General features: G+C 45.8%; 1 protein-coding gene across 1 annotated transcript in view; it reads right to left on the bottom strand.

The window, feature by feature from the left end:
* Nucleotides 1-20,972, bottom strand: part of LOC310988789 (protein bicaudal D homolog 2-like) — a 45,338-nt gene that overhangs the window by 7,221 nt on the left and 17,145 nt on the right. The window contains exons 2-9 of the mRNA XM_083975535.1: nt 20,056-20,268; nt 10,496-10,648; nt 9,431-9,645; nt 8,678-8,924; nt 6,740-6,997; nt 6,123-6,326; nt 5,491-6,039; nt 4,448-4,599 (exon numbers count right to left, since the gene is read on the bottom strand). Coding sequence (XP_083831661.1) covers nt 4,448-4,599; nt 5,491-6,039; nt 6,123-6,326; nt 6,740-6,997; nt 8,678-8,924; nt 9,431-9,645; nt 10,496-10,648; nt 20,056-20,268 — 1,991 coding nt within the window. The remainder of the gene's footprint in view (nt 1-4,447; nt 4,600-5,490; nt 6,040-6,122; nt 6,327-6,739; nt 6,998-8,677; nt 8,925-9,430; nt 9,646-10,495; nt 10,649-20,055; nt 20,269-20,972) is intronic.

The following is a 20,972-nucleotide window of genomic DNA, read 5'->3' as shown; positions in this document are numbered from 1 at the left end:
AAATGGGGATTTTCAGGTGGAGGGTGGGTTTATATCTCCATCCTCCATCTGCTGTCACGCTCACCTTTCATTTTCATGCTTTTCTCCTGCACGGGCCTTTTTCTGTTTTTTGCCTTTTCATTCCCCTGCTCTCTCATTCATCTCTCTCTCTCTTTCAATCACATCCTGTCTCTCATCCAGCTCTTATCTTGCCTCTCAAGCTTTTTTTTTTTCTCCCTGCGTTGCTGTCTGCATTTATCTGCCTGCGTCTGTCACTTTCTCTCCCACCTCCATCTTGCTCATCCCTATTTTCTGTGTTGCTGACAAAGTGACATTCTTCCATAATGATTGACACGCCTCTATAAAGGCAGGGGATGGATGTATCGGTAAGCTTCGTCCTTATGCCGCAACAGAGCAAAAAATAATATTCACAAATAATTAGCCTAACCCTGCTCTCTTTTATCTAGAAGGTATTAAAGAATTTACTTTATTAGAAAACGCCCCAAACTGCGGTGACAGTCTGCAAACTCATGTATTCAATCGTTTGAAAGCCTTCAAGTGTCGCTTTTCCAGTAAACACGTGGGATCTGTTAATGTTTAATGTTTAGTCAGCGGTTAGTGACTGTTTGAACCGCTGCATTGTAAAAACAAACAACCCTAGAATATGTTTATTGTATTGTTGAGTAATAAAGTCACGTTTTGTGTATATAAGAAAATGTATCTGTTAACATAATTAGATTAATTGGCCTTTTTTTCTCTCCAAAGAAATAAGCTTGTTTTGAATAGTTTCTATATTCCAGTGTCATGATAGTTGCTCGGGCAGATAAGGACACTTATTGTTGGAAAACTACTCCAACAAGACAAATTACATTAGGCACTAATGTATTAAAATCCACTTCTTGTTTTAATATAAATAAATAAAAATAATCTATATCGTCCTGGAGGCAGAATCTGGGATCGAAAACACGATGAGCTGCAGATGTTTTTGTTGTGTGTGGCTCTGCACGTGGTTGTGCGCCATGTGAACTCTGACCACCTCACAAACATAAACCATACCCTCCCCTTTTGTGAATGCGGTTTGATTCCCAGTGGGCCACACACCCAGACAATAGGGATCAGTGCTGCTTCATTAAACCCAGTATGAGATGGGGTCTCATACTGGTGTGTGTGTGTGTGTGTGTGTGTGTGTGTGTGTTGGGGGGGTTGACCTGAAAGGAGGGGGACTGGTGCGCCTTCAGACGGCTCAACCACTCCTGCATGGGGGGTGAGAGGGTGTGCATTTTTTTCCCGGGAAAAAAAAGCAAAACAAGAGAAGTCTATTCTGGAGACTGGGGGGATACAATAGGAGTCTTTTTTTTTGGCGTGCTGATGGGGAGTGGTGGCACAATGGCTGAGGGGGGGGCCGGGGGGAGGCGGCGGATTCTGGGCGTTTTGAAGATGAACAGTCTTCATATTCACTTTAACAACCATGCACTTTATCTGCATCTCGCTGTGTTGATTTACTGTAGCCAATAGCTTTAATGGCTGCAGAAGGAATCCACAGCTACTGCTACATTCAGGTAGACATGGCTCATAATCAATATTTCCTTCATAGCACACACACACACACACACACACACACACACACACAACCTCCTCCACTGTGGTCTTGTCTGGAGCTTGATTGGTCATGGTGGGATGGATATTAGAGAGAAGGCAAGGAGGAGGAGGAGGACGAAAGAGCAGAATGGAAAGAAACAATGATAAAGACTAAATAAAACGAAGGAGAAGAAGAGAACAGCTGGATGACTGAGGGAGTATGTATGTAGCCTATGTGTGAGGAGAAAACGTGACTCCAGCTAATGGTTTGACTGTTAATCAAAATGAGCTGGAGCTGGGAGCATGTCGAGGCATGTCTGAGGAATGTTAGAGGCAGGATCTTACTGTTAACATGACACCAGAGACTGCAGCTGGACACACACACACGAGAAGCACATACACACACTAGCAAAACAGCGAAATTCTCACAGACTCAGAAATCTCAAGTAACCCTCATGTGTAATGCTGCAGCACAGACACAGGCTGCAGAATCACACCACACATTGTTTCAATCCCACACTCTTCCTCTTTGTCTACGACCACACAATTGTATCTGAGGACTTTTCCACATCTTAGAAAGAAATCCACCTTTATAAACTTTGTCCGAGTGGCGATTACCATGAGAGACTGTCAAATTAGGGCTCCTGTAGTGGGGGGCTTTAACTTGAAAGCCTGCCCCCTTCCTCTCTTTCTTTTCCAGATGACTAGAGAACCGGGTGTTTGGCGATGGCGAGGAAGGACGGAAGAAGGGGGGGACGGGTGGAGGGGGACACAAAAGCAGGAGGGAGTGTGGGAAACTTCTTCCCCCAGCCTCTCAAAGAGTTCCCTGACCCAACTCTGCACCGTATAGGACAGAATTTACATACCAATGCATGAATCCCACATAAACACACTGAATCTAACTCATGCATGGGCTCCAGAAGAACAGTGACGGACTTCTGGGGTCGGAGCCGCAAGAACTTCATCATCATCATCGTCATCAGGGGAGGTGTTTTTTGTGCACAGGGGGAACAAAACACAGACCATAAACAACAAGCTCTAATGTGTTGTCAATATCTTAAGCTTCTATCCAGCAAAAAGAGGCTTAAAGAAACAGACACTTCACCATGGATCTGCTTCTTCCTCATAGCCTATATGTCACACTTTCACTGCACTGCTATCCACAAGTTTCCGAACGTCATCTGTGGTCAAAACCGTAAGCCGGTTTTGCATTTCCGGTGGAATTGTACGTTTACGTTTCCATGGTTTTCAGTCGCCAAACCAGAGATGTGGTGTAAACGCATGAATCTAACATGGATGTCAATTTGTCTGATATCCATTGTTAAAAGCCGGTGTGATGATCCATGCGTTTTACAGATTTTCATTGAAAAAAAAAAAAATCCATGCATTTAATGTACCGCGACTACCGAAACCATGGAAATGTAAACATAAAATTCCACCGGAAGAGCAAAATCGGCTTACGTTTTTGACGTTCGGAAAAGGGTGGATAACACAGACAAGTGAGACAACTCAGAGGGCCCTCAAAGGACAAAAAGATAAAATAATTAGTGGGAGTGAGATCTGGTTCTGGTTGGCTGTAGGTGCCTTTGGTCCAAATAGTTTAGCATTACACCTCCATCCTCTCACCATCTGGCTCTGCAGTGCGCCAAAAAGCCACAAGACAGCGGGACAGAGGAGTTTTTCCTCCTGTGGCTAATTGATCAGCCGCTGCTGCAGGTAGATGGGATTACCTCAGCAAACACTCTTCACTTTAGGTATTGAATTACCGTAGGTAGGGGTGAGCTGAGGGGTGCTGAGCTGCCCACACATTCCCCAGCAGCCTCTGTAACCTTCATACCATAAGATACAGTCTCCATCCACCTCCCCCTTCTCCTCCTCCTCCACCACCACCACCGCCTCTCCTCCCGCTGCACAGCTTGAGCTCTGCTGTGGATTGCGGAGGCGTCTTAAATGCAGAAGAGGAAAGACTGTCTCAGCATCTCAGCGTAGCCATCTGGACCGGTGCTGATATTTACACGTCAAGTGGGCACCGACATGCGAAAAGAAAAAATTTAACTGAGAGGAAAATCAACTCAGAAAGTGAGCTCTTGGTCCTGCATTTTTAAATAAAAATAAATAAATAAATAAATAAAAATCACACCTAAAGCCCTAACACATGCCTGTAGAGATATAGAATCTCTCATATCTCTACCTTTTCTTAGTATTCACACACATGCACACATAAACAAACACACAGGCTGTGCACGAGCACTTAGTCTACTCTGTGTTTAGGGGTGAATGTGTAATCCAGACCAAACTGAGGTGGGATTATGCGCAGAACCTTTGACCGGCTTCTCTCTGGAATCAGAAAAGATTAGTGTGTGTGTGTGTGTGTCAGCCCATCTGATACACACACACACACACACACACATTACACTTAAACACACTGGTCAAAAACACTACTTAAGTGACATATTTAAATGATACCCAGATTAGATACCTTCTGTTCTCCAGAGTCAGAGTCAATGCTGCTAGAATCCCTTAATGGCCGCGATTCTCAAAAAAACACAAACAACATCCTCCATAACATGAGCTAAATATGGATTAGATTGTGACGGTGATCTTTGTCTTACCTGGTTTTATTGTTTATGGTTTATCGTGTGTGGTGCATGTGTAATAATAGCACAAAGTCTGCTGTGTTAGCACTTCCTCTTCAAGATAATCTAAAGCAGCAGCGTACGAGGCACGGCTGGGAGTCATGGCACACCAGCAACAACAAAGACAAAGGCTTATGAAGCAATGTCTTCTGGAAAACACTGGAATGGGTTAACACTTTGTAAGGTTTGACAGATGTTTGTGTGAGTGAGAAGACGTTTCTTTGGTCGGTGGTTGTGTGTGTGTGTCCCCTTACCGTGTGGCGAACATGGCTCGGAGAGAGGAGAAGGTGGCAGCGTCTTCCTTCAGGGCTTTGAGCTCGTTCCTCAGTTTCATCATGGTCTCGGTCACCATGGCCTTTTCGTTCTCGTACTTGCTCTTCAGGTTGGTCAGAGCCACTTCAGCTGTCTGTGGGTGGACGAAAGGAACAAAAGAGGGGTCAGAGCAGCTGGAAGACGTCGGGGGGGGGTGTTTCCTGTCCCGACCGGTGTAGCTCTGTTAATATGAACCTTATGAGCTGTTCCTTCAGTCATTAAGGTGGCCATGTGGCCTGTTATTGTTAGTTACTGTTAGGTGTGTGGTTTATGAGGGGCTTTCATGTTTGTTTTCTGATATAACCACACACATACTTTAAAGGGCTACCAGAGCAACTGCACACACACTGTCACTCTGGTTATGGTTCGGTGTGTTTTTGGAAGGCTGCTGTTCTTCAATCCTGAACACACAGATAACTCTGGGCAGCTGGCACCATAAGACTGCTGTCTCCACCAGTGTTGTCGCTGATCTTGTCTGCGACGCATTTGCTGCAACAGCTGAATAGACCTGAAATAGCCGACACTTTCTGTCTTTCAAGGGAAACTGACAAATGTTTGGTAGTGCAACTTACTATCACTGATGGAAGTAACAATAAGCAAGTTCCCTCACTTTAATGTGTATAGTTGTCTTTTTAAGATTGTTAATATGTTGATGCATAAACTGAAACTATAAGAGAGAGCTTAATGTGTGTAAATGTGCTAAACCTTTTATATTTAGTGGAATATACAAGGACATGTTCTCAGGAAAGTGACAATGGATGCTCATTAGGGATCAGGAGGACTGTCCGTGTCCTTCGTTGACGCTTGTTGCTCACCTGTATGTATAAATGGTTGCATAAACAGGAAAAGGACTATGGTAAATAACAATTTTGTATTTTTGTAGTTGATTCTGATGGAAAATGCCTTTTCCAAAAAAAAAGAAAAAAAGAAAGTGTGGTAGTGACACCAAGCTAGTAGAAAGGACAAAGACGCAACAACAACAGACCTGTTTGTTGGCCTTGAGGACGGTCCTCAGGGTGGCGATCTGCTCCCTCTTGGTGCTGAGCAGGGACTTCAGTTTGAGGATCTCCTCCATGCAGGCTTCCTTGTCCTTGTCGGCCACGGTGCCGAGCTCCAGGGACGCCACCCTCTGGCGCGACAGCTCGGTGGTGCGGTCCACGGCCAGCTGCAGGTGCTTGATCTGGTCTCTGATGATGGCGACCAGGTTGTAGATGTTCATGGGCTCGCGGCGGTGGTCGGACACGGGGGAAGGCAGGGAGGAGACGGGCGAGGGGGCTCCGTCGCTCAGGTCGCTCCTGCCGGGCTCGGGGAAGAGACCCTTGGTGAGGAGGATGGGAGAGCGGCGGCCGCGGCCCTCGGGGCTGCTCCGGCCGCCCTTGCCCTCCTTGTAGAAGTCGAGCATGACGCGGTTGGGCGTCTCGTTGTTGCACATGCAGACGTGGTTGTAGAGGGTGGCCAGCTCTTCGCTGAAGGTGACTAACTCGTCCTGGGCCACGCTCAGGCTGCCCTGGGACTCGCCGGCCACGTCGCTCAGCTGAAGACACGGGAAAATGCACCATTTAGTTTTTGTCTTACAGTTTTTAAAACAGATGAACATTGCTGAGAGTGATATCTCACCTTGCGCAGCTCCTTCTCCATCTTAGCCTTCTCTTGTCTCTCCACGTTACTCGTCCTCTCCAAACTGGCCAGCTTCTCTCCCAGTGTGGCGACGGTGCTCTCCAGACGGACGCGCTCCTCATCGTAGCGTGACTGACAGGCTTGGTATTCTGTCTTCAGAGTCTTCAGTTCCTCCTTCAGCTCTCCCGCCTCGGACACGGCAACCTGGCGAGACGAGATCGATCGCAAATTAACCCCAAATTACCTGTCAATCTAAAGCTTAAAGGGATAGTTCAACATTTTGGCAAATTAGCCCACTGCCACAATCCCTATAGTCTTAGCAGTAGGTTTGTTACCTTTAATTGTCAGTGCAAGCTATTTTTAGAACGGTGGAGCAGAGCCGTGAGCTGCTCAGAGCTACGCTATGGAGGCTAATGGGATTTCTTGGTTTCCCTCATCAAGCTCATCAAATACACAATCCAACAACTCTAAAACGCTCTCGTGGACAAGTTGTGTGACCTGCACATTCACCGCGCTATGAGATAATAACAGAACGTTACGAGACAGAGTTGTTTTCGAGGTAAATTCATGCAAAACCGCTGATGCGCACTCCCTTCAGGGGCAGTTTTTATAATCACCTTGTACTTGCACTCCAGGATCTCCGGTCCGTTGATGTCCACCTCGTAGTAGTCTCCGTCTTCGTGGCTGTCGCGCTCTTTCTCGTTGTCCAGGGCGGACTGCCGCTCCTTGCTGGCCTGGAGCTTGCGGATGGCGCTGAGGTTCTCCGTGAGGCGGTTGACCTTCTCCTGATGCTCCGACAGAGCGCCGTTGGCCTGCTCCAGCTGCTTCTGGGAGTCCTGCAGGTTGGACAGCAGGTTGACCTTCTCGCGCTCCATCTAGATGAGGACGCACAAAGAGGGGAGGACATACCAGGTCATCATATTTTGCGAGTAATTTCACACTTTATTTTTCGGTCACTTGATAGTGTGAGGGCTCAACAACAGATCACATTAAATCAGTGGATTATCTGTCATGTGGTAACTCTACCCACTATCAGCCTTGTGCTGCCAAGGTATGTGAGGCTTATTGCCCAGTAGCCCAGCATCGGTGTCAGGACGACCTTGACAAGTTGCTGGACTCAGATCAGCTCAGCGCTGGCAGAGACAGCAGGTGGGTCATGTTACACACACATTTGTGCTGATATAAGCACTGAGCTATTTTAGAAGATGATCTGTAAATAACATAAAAGCATCATGGTCATGCTCATCTGCAGGCAGTTTTTATTACTGCATAATAAATACTAATGAAGCCATGGCGGCCGCGTGCTAATCGACATGGCCCTGTCATGTCCAAGAGTGGGCTGCTGCTGCTGCATTTGTTTACATCACACATCATTTGTCAAATACAGCCGACACTTTTCACATATTTAGAAGGTTTGAGGATTACTTTGTGTCACTGTGACGCCCACCCTCCTCCTGCACCATCCGTTATCAGATGTTGCCTTTAGACTGTCAGGGACTAATAGGGCGATATCTGAGGAGCGGAAGTCTGAGATTGATCACTGAGAGCCAAATCAATAGAATGATATAATAAGGCAAGAGATGAACAGAGTATGGCTGGATGAGCAGAGGAAGCTTTTTGTGTCCTATGCTCTAAATCCTGCCGGGAATCTTTGGAATGACTTGGCGCAGGCAGCATGACTCGCTGCTGGCTCATATCAAACATGGGGGCTTCGTCACGGGCCACAAGCTTCACCACTACAACGATCAGACCCAGAACCAGAACGGTTCCCATAGCGGGGCAACACAGAGGTAACGTCAAGTTCACGCATTAATCCTGCTACAGAGTTTATGTTTGATAAAGGGAGACCAAAAGAGAAAAAAAGAAAATCTTAAATCCCTCAGTCCTCTAAACAATCGTTATCCACAGGTTCCCGGTACTTTCTGGTAACCATGGTGCACCATCAGACATGGCCCAGGACTCGTGGGGTGATGAGCAAGCAGATGGCAGGTCCTTCGGTGCCACCACCTGCTGATTGGCCGCCCCGTCGAGGCCTGCGGGGCGTGTGTGTGCGTCCTCCCTGGATTAACTTTGCTATAAGGGGATTTAGATCTCTGCAGAGGCCCGGGCCAGAATCTAGACTGAACGCACACACTGCACTGACTCACTGACTCACTCCTTCAGATACACCTTCAACTTTCCCACAAGCATAGTCCTGCAATTTTGAGTTATTCAGCGTTAACTCCTGTCAGTCTGGTTCGGTTTAAGGACAGAACAGTATTGATAAATCTGATTGACATGAGAAATTAATTTTAAAAAATCTCATAAATCTGTTTATGTCAATAAAAATCTACAGGAGGAGTTTAAATGCTTCATTTGTTTTGATTGTCACTCGCCTGTTATCGATCCTACAAGTAAAGTGCAGGCGATAACTGCTGACACTAGTCATTTACGTCACAGTCTATAAGAGCAATCTGCTCCTCAATTCATCGATTCTGTCTTGCCCGTGGACATTGAGTGGTTATTTACTGAAAGTGGATGTTTTCGGTTTCCCATGGCGATTGAGCTCAACAAACCTGCATCAGCTGCTGTTTGAGCTTCTGGATCTCTGAGATGTTGAGTTCGCTCAGCAGGTCGTCCACCAGGCTGGGCGCGGGACGGAACAGCTCGTCCTTCTTGGGCGTGGACATGCGGTTGTCGTCGGCGATGGCGTTGGCCAGTTTGGTGAAGCCGTTCTCGTACCCGTGGAGAGCCTCGTCGTTGTTCGGCTCGGTGGCGGCATCGTCGCTGAACTTGAGGCCGTCCAGAGAGATGCTGAGAGGGCTGTTGGGAGAACAAAGGGAACGAGGTGTCATCTAGTGTTTGTTACAGATGGTGCTGAATTTTATTTTATTTTATTTATTTATTTAAAAAGGACAATGTACATTAATAACATCAGTTCTTTTCTCTTTTTAAGGAAAAGAAAAGAGGAAGCCCAACGTAAATGTACCGGGATTAGCAAGTACGTAGCTAATTTTCACCCGCAGTCCTCTGGCAGTTTACATAGAAAAGATTTCATAACAATTAGACAAGACACAGGTATAACAGGACAGACACAGAATCAGACACAATATTGACAGATGAAATAAGACAGACAGTACAATAAGAACTCGACAGAGCAAAACACAGGGATCAGAGGTACTGTACAAAGAAGTTCTAACAAACATTCAAAACAGGCAACAAGAACAAGAACCTGACATACAAAACAAAACACAGAGACAGAGAGGTAGAATAAAGTGCTATAGTGGCCATGCAGCTGGCGAGCGGCTTGTTTGTGTTTTTCTGTTCACCTGTGGTACAGAGTGTCTCCGATGTTCATGTAGTGGGAGAGCTCTTTCCTCAGGGAAGCCTTCAGCTCGCGCTCAGTCTTGATGGTCTCCAGGGCCTCTCCGAGCTGACGCTCTGCGATCTCTTTCAGGCGGATGGCGTCCTCCAGCTGGCTGTTCAGGAACTGAGTGTCCTCCTCCAGGCGACGGATCTCGTGCTTCAAACCCTCAAACTCCACCTGAGCAGAGGACGACAAACAGCCACTTTAACAAGAGAAATAACATTAGGTAGTTGCTGCTCCAGTGAAAATGGATGGCAAATCAACTGGATCAAAAAGACATTATAATTCAAGAATATATCTATTTTATGTCCTTTTCTAATTAGTAAGCTGATTGAATTTTGGGAATCCCTTTAATGGCTGTCTAAGGAGCCTCTTTTGTTTGTCCCACGCCTCTCATGAATAAACAAAGCGAAACAATAAAGACATATGGAGAGAATTAACAGCTCAGGCACCAAATGGAAAAAAACCTACATGGAAATCTGCTCTGACGTATGTTTGCAGATGTGTTTTCCCCCTTTCAGTCATTTGAATAAACCCAGGAAATGTGTTTTGTACCTATAAATATTAACATCTCTGGTCTGAAGAGTGATGGGTTAGTTGTAAAAGAGTTTGTAAAAACTTCTACAGTATATGAGACAGCAGCGCTGTCTACAGGCTCTGTGAGAAAACAACAGAAGCTGCTTATTTATCTCTTCGCTGTGTTAGGGGATGTTTTTTATTATCGTAATTGAATCTGAGCTCATGCTTCTTTTGGCAGTCTAACCCTGTAGGCCTACTGAGATACTGTGAGATAGTGTACAGTACATGTGTGTTTTAAAAAGTACTTGAATGAGATGCCTGAAGCTATGAGTTTAATTAAGCCTCAGTGAAGAGGCTGCATGATGATGACCAGCAGCCGAGGCTCATTTCTCAAGAAGGGGGGTGTTTTGCACTTGTTCATCTTCTACCCATCTTTTGTCTTTGTTTTTGTACTCAAAACCTCGGCATACTCAGGGTTTACACGATTCAAACTTTGCTCTCGTCTCACCTGGCTCTGTTTGAGCACCAAGACCTGCTTCTGCAGCGAGATGTTCTCCTCCTCCAGCTCGGTGTAGTCCTGCAGCAGACGAGCCTCCCTGAACTTGTACTCCTTGATGTCATCCCGCAGCTGATTCCTCTGGAGCTCCACCATCTGGCTGTTCTGTGGCGCCGAGAGAGAGGGTAGACGGGACAGAGGGAGGAAGAGGAAGAGCTGTCAGTTACCACTATTACAATCTCGTTTGACTGAGTGTGAGGGAGACGGCGATTGATTGGATATCCTTGCTTCGCCGTAACCGTTTGTGTCACGTTGGCTCTTTAACTTGCTAAATCTTGAGAGATAAGAAAGGGCTCCCATCTGGACAAACCGGCCCCTGTGTGCGTTCTGGGTGTGTGGGCCTGTTGGTGTGTCTGAGAGGGAGGTGCCAGGTGTCTCTCCGGGCATCGGGCCCACCAGCGCCTGCCTGCCTGCCTGCCTGCCAGCTCTGATGGCACCAGAGAGACTTGAAGCCTGCTTATCTCTCTCCTGCTGCCAGGTCAACGGCCGGGAAGCTCTGTAACAGTCTCATTTTCTAAAGAGGAGTTAGATTAGGTTTGATTCTCTGTAAAGGAGGATCCAAGGACCAATCAGAGGAAATGAGGGTTGTAGAATTCAGAAGATGGAAATTCAAACCAGAAATCAGATTTTTTTTTTTTTTCCATTGTCAGTTGATGTGGGCTTATATTTCTAGTGTGTTCACTGAGTAGCCATCACTAGTGTTTGTGTTTGAATCATGTCAATCGCAACTGTATAGATATATATTTTTATATTTCAATGAATCATGTTAAATCACAGCTACATAGATTATATATATATATTTTACAATTTAAAGAATCATGCCCAACCCTGTAACTATGTACCTGTTTTGTTATCTACTGGTCCTCCGTCTTTATAGACTTTTTATGTTAATTGTTGTATTGTTTTGGGGACTACGGATGTAATTTAGCACATGTGCTAAATCCTGTGTATTTACTGTGGGTACTCTAGCACTCACTGTTCATTAATATGCATTGTCCCGACTAAATAAACAAATAAAGTACAGTAAAGTAAAGGTCCTCTTGCTGAGCAGGAGGTGTCATTAATTATATAAAGGTGAGGGCAGTAAGAGAAGTGCCCTTCCCCCACTTGTAGATACTGACACAAAGCCAGACGGATCCAATCAGCCCGGCTGAGCCGCCTCTGTCCTGACTTCCTGATCTATTGCTCTGCTCAGCCCTCCAATGTCTCTCTTCTCTTGAGGTGTGTCCTTTCTCCCCAGCCCCCGCTCACTGGCACATCCCAACACATAAGAGTCCCACAGGACCTTTGTGTGTGTGTGATGGGGGGACATCTCAGCCAGCGGCTCTGAGAGAAACAGTGGATAAAAGCTCTAAAGTAAGAAGATACTCGCTGACGGAGGGTGGGCCTCTCACTGTCTTTGAACTGAATCAACCAACATACGTGTGTGTGTGTGTGTGTGAATGTAATATGAGAAAGAGGTGGCAAAAGCATGTGAAATAGATCTGTGTCCGGCAGTGTGTGAGCTGACCTCTAATGTGCATGGGTGCAAGTGCGCGTGTAACTTTTTTAGAGTGTGTTTGTGTAGAGGTCAGCAGTATGGTTTGGATTTGCATGGGTGTTTGTAGCTGTGTGTGTGTTTGTGTGATGTGCGTCTCTCTCTGTGAGAAGAGCTGGCAGAGATAACATAATACCAGAGGGACAATTAGCCTTGCAATCCCTGGCCAGGTGGCCCCTTCCTCTCCTGCTGTCGCCGCGTGGCCGCATCACAATCCCTGCTCTCCGATCGTTGCAGCGACAACAGGAAGTCAATCTGGAGAGGCTTTCACCGCGCAGGCCTTTTCATATCAGCACGGCCTTGAGACTGAATGAACATTAGTATTATTCCTCATTGAAGTAGAGTAGGTAATAAACTGGTGGTGACAGGTATGCTAATGGATAGAAGGTTGGGCCTTCTTCTGTGATGTAAGGTTGAATTTATTTCATAATTTAGCATGGCTTTATAAAATTACAATAATGAACAATAATAAACGCTCAAAATCTTTAACTAATATGACTCAGGAGACTACAACGCATCTGTATTTGTTACGTTCTCTGTAATTGGTATTTACTCACATATTTTGGGCTCATTGAGAGAGGAACGCTCTGACAAATACTACGCTGCTAAATCCCCACTGATGAAGCGCACATGCTGCTCGTTTGCTCTGTGAAATTATTAATCACTTTATGCAGAGCTGGGTGGAGGCTGACGTTTGAAGGTACATTAATATTCATCAGCGTATTGCGCATGTCTAATGAGCGGGGGCGGGATGTTGGTGCATTACTGAATAATGCATGAGCTTACAGACACACAGATCAGTCGTATAGCGCTAAGCCTGCGTACAGCGGTCCTGACTTCAGAGGGGGAACTGAATTAAAGCGAGAGAAAAAAAAGAAAATCTGGAATCAGTCAAAACATTAACAGATTCGGTTACTCTGGCTGTCAGCTTTGGAGAATCGAACAGCACAGACAGAATTATTTCATAGAGATTTTGAACATTATCCCAACAGTAATCTGTGGTGTTACGGAGCTGTAGCATCTGGTCGTCCTGGTCTCTTACTACTGTGTGTCAGGGTTACTGGGCCTCAGCTGGAGGGTCAGAGCTGTTTGGTACCGATGAATACAGGCCAACACTGAAACTGATTAAGATCCTCCTCCAATCTGATTACAATGCGTACCAGGGTTTTGACCTTTAACCTCATTTCCACATCCTTTGCTAGCACTGAACCCCCTCAGAGACTGTGGAGGGGGGGTGGAGTTAGGGTTACGCCACACTGCTGCCTGACAGGAGTTGATTTGAGTGAATTCACCAGGGGTTGTAGTGGCCATGTGTGTTTTTATTATCAAGTGTGAATAACATTTAATCAGGCATAGAGCACGTGCTTCTCCTGGGAATTTAAAATTGTGATAATGTGTGTGTGTGTGTGTGTGTGTGGCTGGTCAGACAGTGGAGTGTGATAGCCTAAAGGCCGTCCGAGCCGCCACCAACAGAGAGGTAGTTGGTGAGAAGCCTTTCATGGCCACACGACTGTGTGTAGTAAGTGATTACCCCCTGCCTGCTGTCACTACAGGTGACGTCTGGACAGCTGCTTGAACCCACCCACACAGCACACACACACACACACACAGACACAGACACACACAGATAAATGTGTCACTTCCATACAAAGTGGGTGGTAGTGAAAACACCAGACTGTACTGCCTTTCTGTAAACTTGCAAGGTTGGTACCGGTACGATATAAGCTGGAAGATGTTTGAGAGCATAGTGAGGACTAGTGTGTGTGTATCAAAAAACAAAACAAACAGCAGTGGTTTCCTGCTTTAATGAAGTCCCTCTTGGTGAAAACAAATTGCCATGAGAGCACATTTCTATGGGTCAAAGCTTCTTCCAATTGTGCGAGCTCTCATTTTCAACTCAACTAAAGCTTTCTTCCCACTAGTAAACTGCTTTTGACAGCACAGTGAGGCTGAGCCTGCTAAAATCCCACCAAAGCTCTGAGTGAATTTCTCAATGTGTTTGAGCCGCTGTAACCTCCATCGCTTAGTAAAACCATGGTGGCAAAGTTTCAGGCTTAACAAACAGTGTAGATTAGGAATGTTTTAATGCTTTATTAAAGGCTCTGCTGCTCCATAACTCCCACAGAATCCAGCTCGCATTTTTATAAAATCCATATTTGCTTTGCCTCTTCCTGTTTTGTTCCCTAGAAAGAGCTGTGCAGACATCCATATCTGTATCCTTCTGTATTATTGATATGTATACACACCGTGTTACCTCCCTCTATACTCTCATTCCCCTGACCTCCATTTCCCCCTCCATCCCGCTCACTTTGCACTTCACTAAAATGCACATGCACAAGGTTTTTTTTTTATCCTGCATAGTGCAAAGTGCTGGAAGATGGCAGGACACCAAGTATACACCAGCTCAATACTGTTTTTTTTCTCCCTATCTCAGCTTCTCTGTCTGATATCACTGACCTCCATTTTGCCATTTCACCAACTGCACCACTGGGCTCATTTTTCCAACCCCCACCTCCCCTGTGTCAGCGTGATGACTGCTTTTAGAGGACATGTATCCGTCACAGTTGATTTCCTTTCTTCATGCTGAGCTTCAGTTCCATCATGTCTACTTATCAGATGAGAAAAAAAGTGTGCAGAGTATCTGCTGGAAGATGTATACTGATGCCGAACCCCAGAGAGAACCTTTTGGACTTCAGTGAGCTGATTAGAGGAAAAAAAAAAAAAAAAAAAACTTTCAATGGAGCACGTCAAGGTCGCGTCAGCCCAAGTTAAATCTAACTCTACAAAGCCAGGAGCGTCTGAGGATGACCTTCAGGAGAGATGCCAAGTGAATCACAGATGCAGAGCAGCTCAAACCCCCCCTCAGTGTGGCTTTAGACAGAGCAAAGGAATAATGACGCTCAGGGGCCTATTGCTGCTGTCAGAGCTGAGAAAGTAGGTGAAAGCAGATCTGCTTTTATCCTCCTCTTGTCTGCGAGCGACTGTCATCCTATTCAGCGTCCTACCCAGACTCCATTAGAGAGAGAAAACACCATCACGCTTTACAGTGAGACAATTAAAAATAGAAAAAAAAAAAAAAAAACGTGGCTTGTGACTGCGTGGCTGCTCGTACTTTGCCCAGTGTGTGGCGGCTGAAAGGAAAAGCCCACCGGGTGAAAGCGTGTCGCCATGCACTTAACAGTGAATTAGTGATTTCGAGGTCACTTTGATGGAAGTGGAGAAATGTGCACGTGAGCATGTTTAAAACTATTAGTTCAAGTCAATGTGCAGGGCACTATTTGCGTGTGTGTGTCCTTGATTTATCAGGATTCATTGATCGGGCATGGAAAACCTCTTTGGTGTTGTGAGTGAGCCTGGGGTTTAAATCAAACAGGACACATTTTCAGAGCTCAGTTAAAGCTGATAGAAAAAGACAAACATCATTAGGAATTAATGGAAAATCTTCCAACTGTCTTAAGGCTTAAAAGTAGCAATAAATCTGTAAGACACACACACACATGAGGAGATGGCGAGCAGGGTGTGTTGGGTGCTACGAGCAGATAACATCTGGAAGTAGATACCTCAGATAACATCTGGTGGGTTTAGAGGAGGTTATGGGTCATGTGCGACAGCAGTAGCGATAAAACTGATGTAGCACATGTCCGATTTTTCTTTCTTTCTTTCATTTCCGGTTTTAATCCTCTGTCGTTTCAATCAGTTCTTTCCTTTGGAGATCAATTTTTCCATCTAGATTTTCCACACTGCACTTCCTCCCACCCCCCAGTCGCTCAACTACCACAGGACAGGAGGTGATCCGTCTTGGCATTCATGTCACAAGAAATAATAAGGTGCTCGACATCGACACCCCTGAGCCCTCTAAGAGCCCTGTTACATTAGCCTCACGTCAGACCATAATAAGAGAACAAAGAGCAAACCGCTCTGGGATCCCTTTACGACTCAACTCTGACCTTTCAATAATCAAGGTAAAGCTTCAACAGGACTGAAACTCTACGCTCACGTCCGTCTTTTCCACTGACCAACTACTCCGCAGCACTACTAATTGCTTCTGATTGCGATAACAACAATGGCCTCCCTCGCAATGAGCTTAAACCCCTGCCTCCTACTAACCTTTTAAACTCATCCCATCAGTGCCGATACCTTCCCTCTCGCTTGTCTGTCAGGTGTTTAATCCAGCCAGTTGAAGCGGCACTTAAATTAAGCTCCAGCCACTGTGTCAATGAGGTGGAAAAAAAAAACCAATCACGTTTGACATTTGAATGGCTTCCACATTAGCACGATTGACACAAGCCACAATAACCATCATTTATGTGGCTGTGAGAGTAGTAAAGGTCTGAGGCTAATGATTCTGCAGCGTAGGGCAGACAACAGTCACTGTGTCAACACTGCATCGTGAATGGAGCAGATGTAGGATCATGGTAGCACTGCGGGCGATCATGTGCTGATGCTTAAAGGTGGAAAACATAGTTACATTTTCTGAATAGCCAGACTGAAGTGTCGTGATAAGATTTCTCAGCGTTCTTTTATTTTTTATCTTCAGCTTTGGTTGATAATTTCCTGCGAGGCGGGCGATGGGAATCCCCCATCCTGCGTGGATAATGGCAGCCATCACTGTAGGCACATTCCTCCCCCGACATGAGATTGAATTTAATGAAGTCATGCCTATTAGACTGCGCCTCCTTACAATGTTACTGGCTCTTTGTGGAGGTTTTAATCCTGTAGACCCAACCATAGCAGTGAAACACGTCTTATCAGCGCAGCTCGGGGGCTAACATTTCTAGTCTTTGGCATGAGATAGCTAGCTACAGCCTGGGAGGTTTTACTGTAAATGTGTTGTATGTAACCGGCCTGAAATGCTGCAGCTAAATGGTTGTGAATGAACGGGCCCTGCGCAGAGACAAAAGCCTTTTCACAGCGAGTGAAGCTTCCAGATCTGTGGAATTACAACACTTTCTGTTGCTCCATTTGTAAGCAGCAGCACAACCGTCAAATTCCATCTCCTCAACCCTTTTTGCAAAACTCTTTATTTTACACAGGATGGAACCTTGTGAATATTGAGGATATAAAACAACTACAACAAAAAAACAAAACACTTAACACAAAAGGAAACAGTTGCAGCTCAACTGTCAGTTACATTCCACGAGGAAATTGAGTCATTCAATCTCCCTCCTGACTCAATATGATTAGCCGTGCAGTCCCAGGAACGCAGCAACCACCATGGCCACTGAATTGACTCTCATTAAGCTTTTCTCCTTCTTTAACGGATTTCAGGCCTCCTCCTTTCTTTCGCACCAATCTCGTCGTCTCCTGGTGCCCCCCTCCCTCCCTCTCTCTCCTTCCCCTCCTCTCACAGCCAGAGCTTTTGGGGCTAATTTGAAACCCAGGAGACAAAGCGCTCTTTCAGCCCTGTCAGTCTGGTCACAATGCCAGCCTCAGTGCCCAGGCTCCCTCCATTTGCCTGCCACACACACTCCTCCTCGCACCCACAGAAGTGCCATTAGAAGGGTGTCATTATCTCCCATACATGGGGCGATTTACACTCCGGCCTCTTTTATTTAGCCAATTACAGCTGGCTGGGGGCCCACGGGGTCGGCTATAATGGGAATGACACCTGCAGAAAAGCCACGATGGCCGCCCACCACCAGTGCAGCACCAGTCACACCACTGTATCACCTTTTCTCTATATAATATATAGAATATATAAGACATTTAGGAGCCGTCATGTCTTCATCATGTTCAAACTGTGTCTTGGATGACTGCAGAAAGTCAAATCTCATGTTTGGTTTTAAAAACATGTCTGCTGACACACATCTGGCTTCCATAATGCGCCAACTTATACCAACGTATAGAGCTGAGAGGCAGCTGACCTAATTATGGTGGAATTTATAGCTTTCTGGAATTTAAGTCGTTTTGAGGGACCAAGTCTTTTTTTTTTCTTTACTAATCTCAGTTACAAATGCTGCCGACATCTGTCTCGAGCAGTGACTGACAGAAAACAGCAGTAAATCCTGCCTCTGTCTGCCAAACACTTAAGACTCCACTCAAGAGGGGAGGCCCGGTCTTCACCCCCCCTACCAATTACCCTGGAATTACTAACTTGACCTGCAAAAACAGCAGACCCAGCTAAATCTGCTTCGCACAAACAAGGGAAGATTTGCAATGGTGACGGGTTTAGCTGCTGAGGAGGAAGAGCCTTATACAGAGAGAGGAGGGGGAAGGAGACACCCCTCCCCAAAAAAAAGCACATGTATACGCCTATAGCTGATGACTTGAACAAAGCAACAGTACCAGAGTTGTCTTGGTGCATCTGTGCAGAGGCATGCTTGGAATGAATATGAAAACATTGATCTGTTGTTGTTGAGACCAAAGAATTCCTGCACAAAATACTGATAAGATGCAGCAACGTAGCTGCTGCCTGATAGGTGATGCAGCGTGCACCTAACTAGAGCTGCACGTGTCAAGTCGGGTTAAATCTACCATTAGTGGTCTGTTACTTCTTACTCCTTGTTATCTCCACACTCCTCAAATAAGCTGCTCATTCAACCCCTCCTCCTCTCTTTATTATTCCAACCTTTGCTTCACTTTCACTGTCAAGGGAGCATGGACCTCTGCATCAAAGACACCCATCTATAAAGGTGAGATGCCTCCTGTGCCTTCCTGTCAGACCGTGTTCATCTTTCTTATTCACCCCCTTTATGTCTTCCTGTCTTTGTGTCAACACGGGGCTTCCTCGGAGCTGCAGACATCTCTCAGTCAGTGTGACTTGAACCATCGCACATGCACGGGCAGCCATTGGCAAAGGCTTCGCCGAATCGCCGATCCACGCTCTGCACTTCCCTCTTGTCTGTTTTAATCAGGTCACTTAGCTGTTGAGTGTATGTAAATGGCAGCAAACAAGCGAGGTCAAACAATGTCCAAAGTGGGGCGCAGACAATAAAGCTTTGCGTTATGATAGTTAGTTGGGGAAGCTGGAGAGAGTGGAATATTAATGTGCTTGCTGGAATGTGTGAGGGTGTGGGGTATTCTGGGATTTAGGGGAGTGGCAGGCAGGCGAAGGGCTCGTCTGGGGTGGAGGTTGTCTTGTCGCTCACGTTGACAGTTTAAGCACACGGAAGTTCACAAACTTAATAACATTAATCAATCATGCATGTGGGATCATATTTGTCCGTTATAAAACAACAAAATTTCTCATGCTGTCAGTTGTCATGTTCCCCAATCATGTGGTTCTGACTTCGCCCTGCATCACAATAAGGGTGGAGTCCTTCACGGTATAGGCCTGAAGGTAAGGTGTTGCTTGCTTCAATCAGCCGTTATTATATTATAGTCTTGTCTTAGCATGTCAAAAACACAAAGATGTAGACTTTGCAATCACACCCAAAATCAGACAGGCTGGCACAGCAATATTAAATGTATCGAAGACGAATGAATGTAGGATTAAATACTGAATGCGGTGCAGTTTCAACTCAATTTGTTTTACTTGTATAGCATCAAATCATAATCTCAAGGTACTTTGCAGGGTAAGGGGTCAAGACCTTCTTTTATTATTGAGAGAAACTCAACAGTTCCCAAAAAACCCGGTGACATGGGGAAGGAGAAACTGCTGAGCTGACCGCACAGGGCTTGAGATTGATCATCCATGAATATCTATTATGTTTTCTGCAGCTTCAGACGGATAGAAAAACCCAACAGATGATAGCATCAACAAACACATCCGTTGTTCTCGATAGCTGCAGGCGGATAAGTGCAGACACCATCCTCCGCTTCAACTCCCGACCTGAGCTTGTTCTCAAAGTGCTGACGTTAGACACGTCTTCTGATGAAAAGAAATATTCAATTGAAAATGAAGTGCTTTCTCTCAGCATCCTGTGATACAGCTGCAGCTGACCGGACTTAAAAAGAGTCAATTTTAACACCTGCTGCAATCGGGAGCAAAATAATGTGTTTGATATGTTTCTGACTGGGTTTTTGGCTCTCTTACCTCTCTCATCTCCTGGGAGATGGTGTTCAGGCGTTCGTTCTCAGACTGGGTGTTGGTGAGGATGTTGCGTGTCTGGCGCAGTTCGGTCTGCAGCTCCAGGACCCTCTGTTCGTAGTAGGCCTCCTTGCACGCCGACTCCTGGATAAGGGACTCCTCGCGGCTCTCCCCATCTGCTGCCACCTTCCTGTGGTTGGAGTAGGCTTGTCCGAAGGCCTGGAGAAGAAAAAGTAAAGGAGAATTTGTGGTTATTGCATTGTTACTAGGCCACACAAGAGATTTAACGCTGTTAAAAGTTGTTAACAACACTGATCCCCTCTACTGAGGTTCAGTTGGGGACATGGGCACAAAAAACCTCCTAAAATACTGTCTTTGCCTGGAGAGATAATCAGTCAGGCTCCATCTGGGCTGCATCACCCCGTCTTCCCCCATCTCCCCCCCCTCCATCACCATCTCCCCCTCCCCTCCCGAGCCGCAGGATGTTGGCCTCCCTGCACGTGCTCTGCAGTGACTCCACAGATGGGAAAACCAAACAGGAAAAGTAGAGCAAACGGACTAGTGTCCGGGTGATCACCAGAAGCCTGTATTCTAATGCTCTTAATACCTCAGGAGATCATAGCAGAGCAAAAGGAAGGTCAGCAGATATTATTTGATGTTTACAGACAGAGGCAGAGGGGGAAGAAGTTGGTGAGGAATAAATAATTATGGATGACACATCGTGGGTTGCAGCCTCTTCCTTCAGTGGGGAACATTCTGCTGAAAGGCTGATTTGGTGTGACTGTGCAAACTGAAATACCATTTGACTATATTTAGTTCTGCTTTAATTTGACCTTAATTTGTTAATGGTCTGCAAGGCAGCAACAAAAAATATGGACACACAGAGGGAGAGAGAGATGGAGATGGAGAGGGAGCATCACTGC

This window comes from Trachurus trachurus (assembly GCF_905171665.1).
Source record: "Trachurus trachurus genome assembly, chromosome: 7".
Taxonomy (NCBI): Eukaryota; Metazoa; Chordata; class Actinopteri; order Carangiformes; family Carangidae; genus Trachurus; species Trachurus trachurus.
This window is presented reverse-complemented; position numbering and strand designations above follow the sequence as displayed.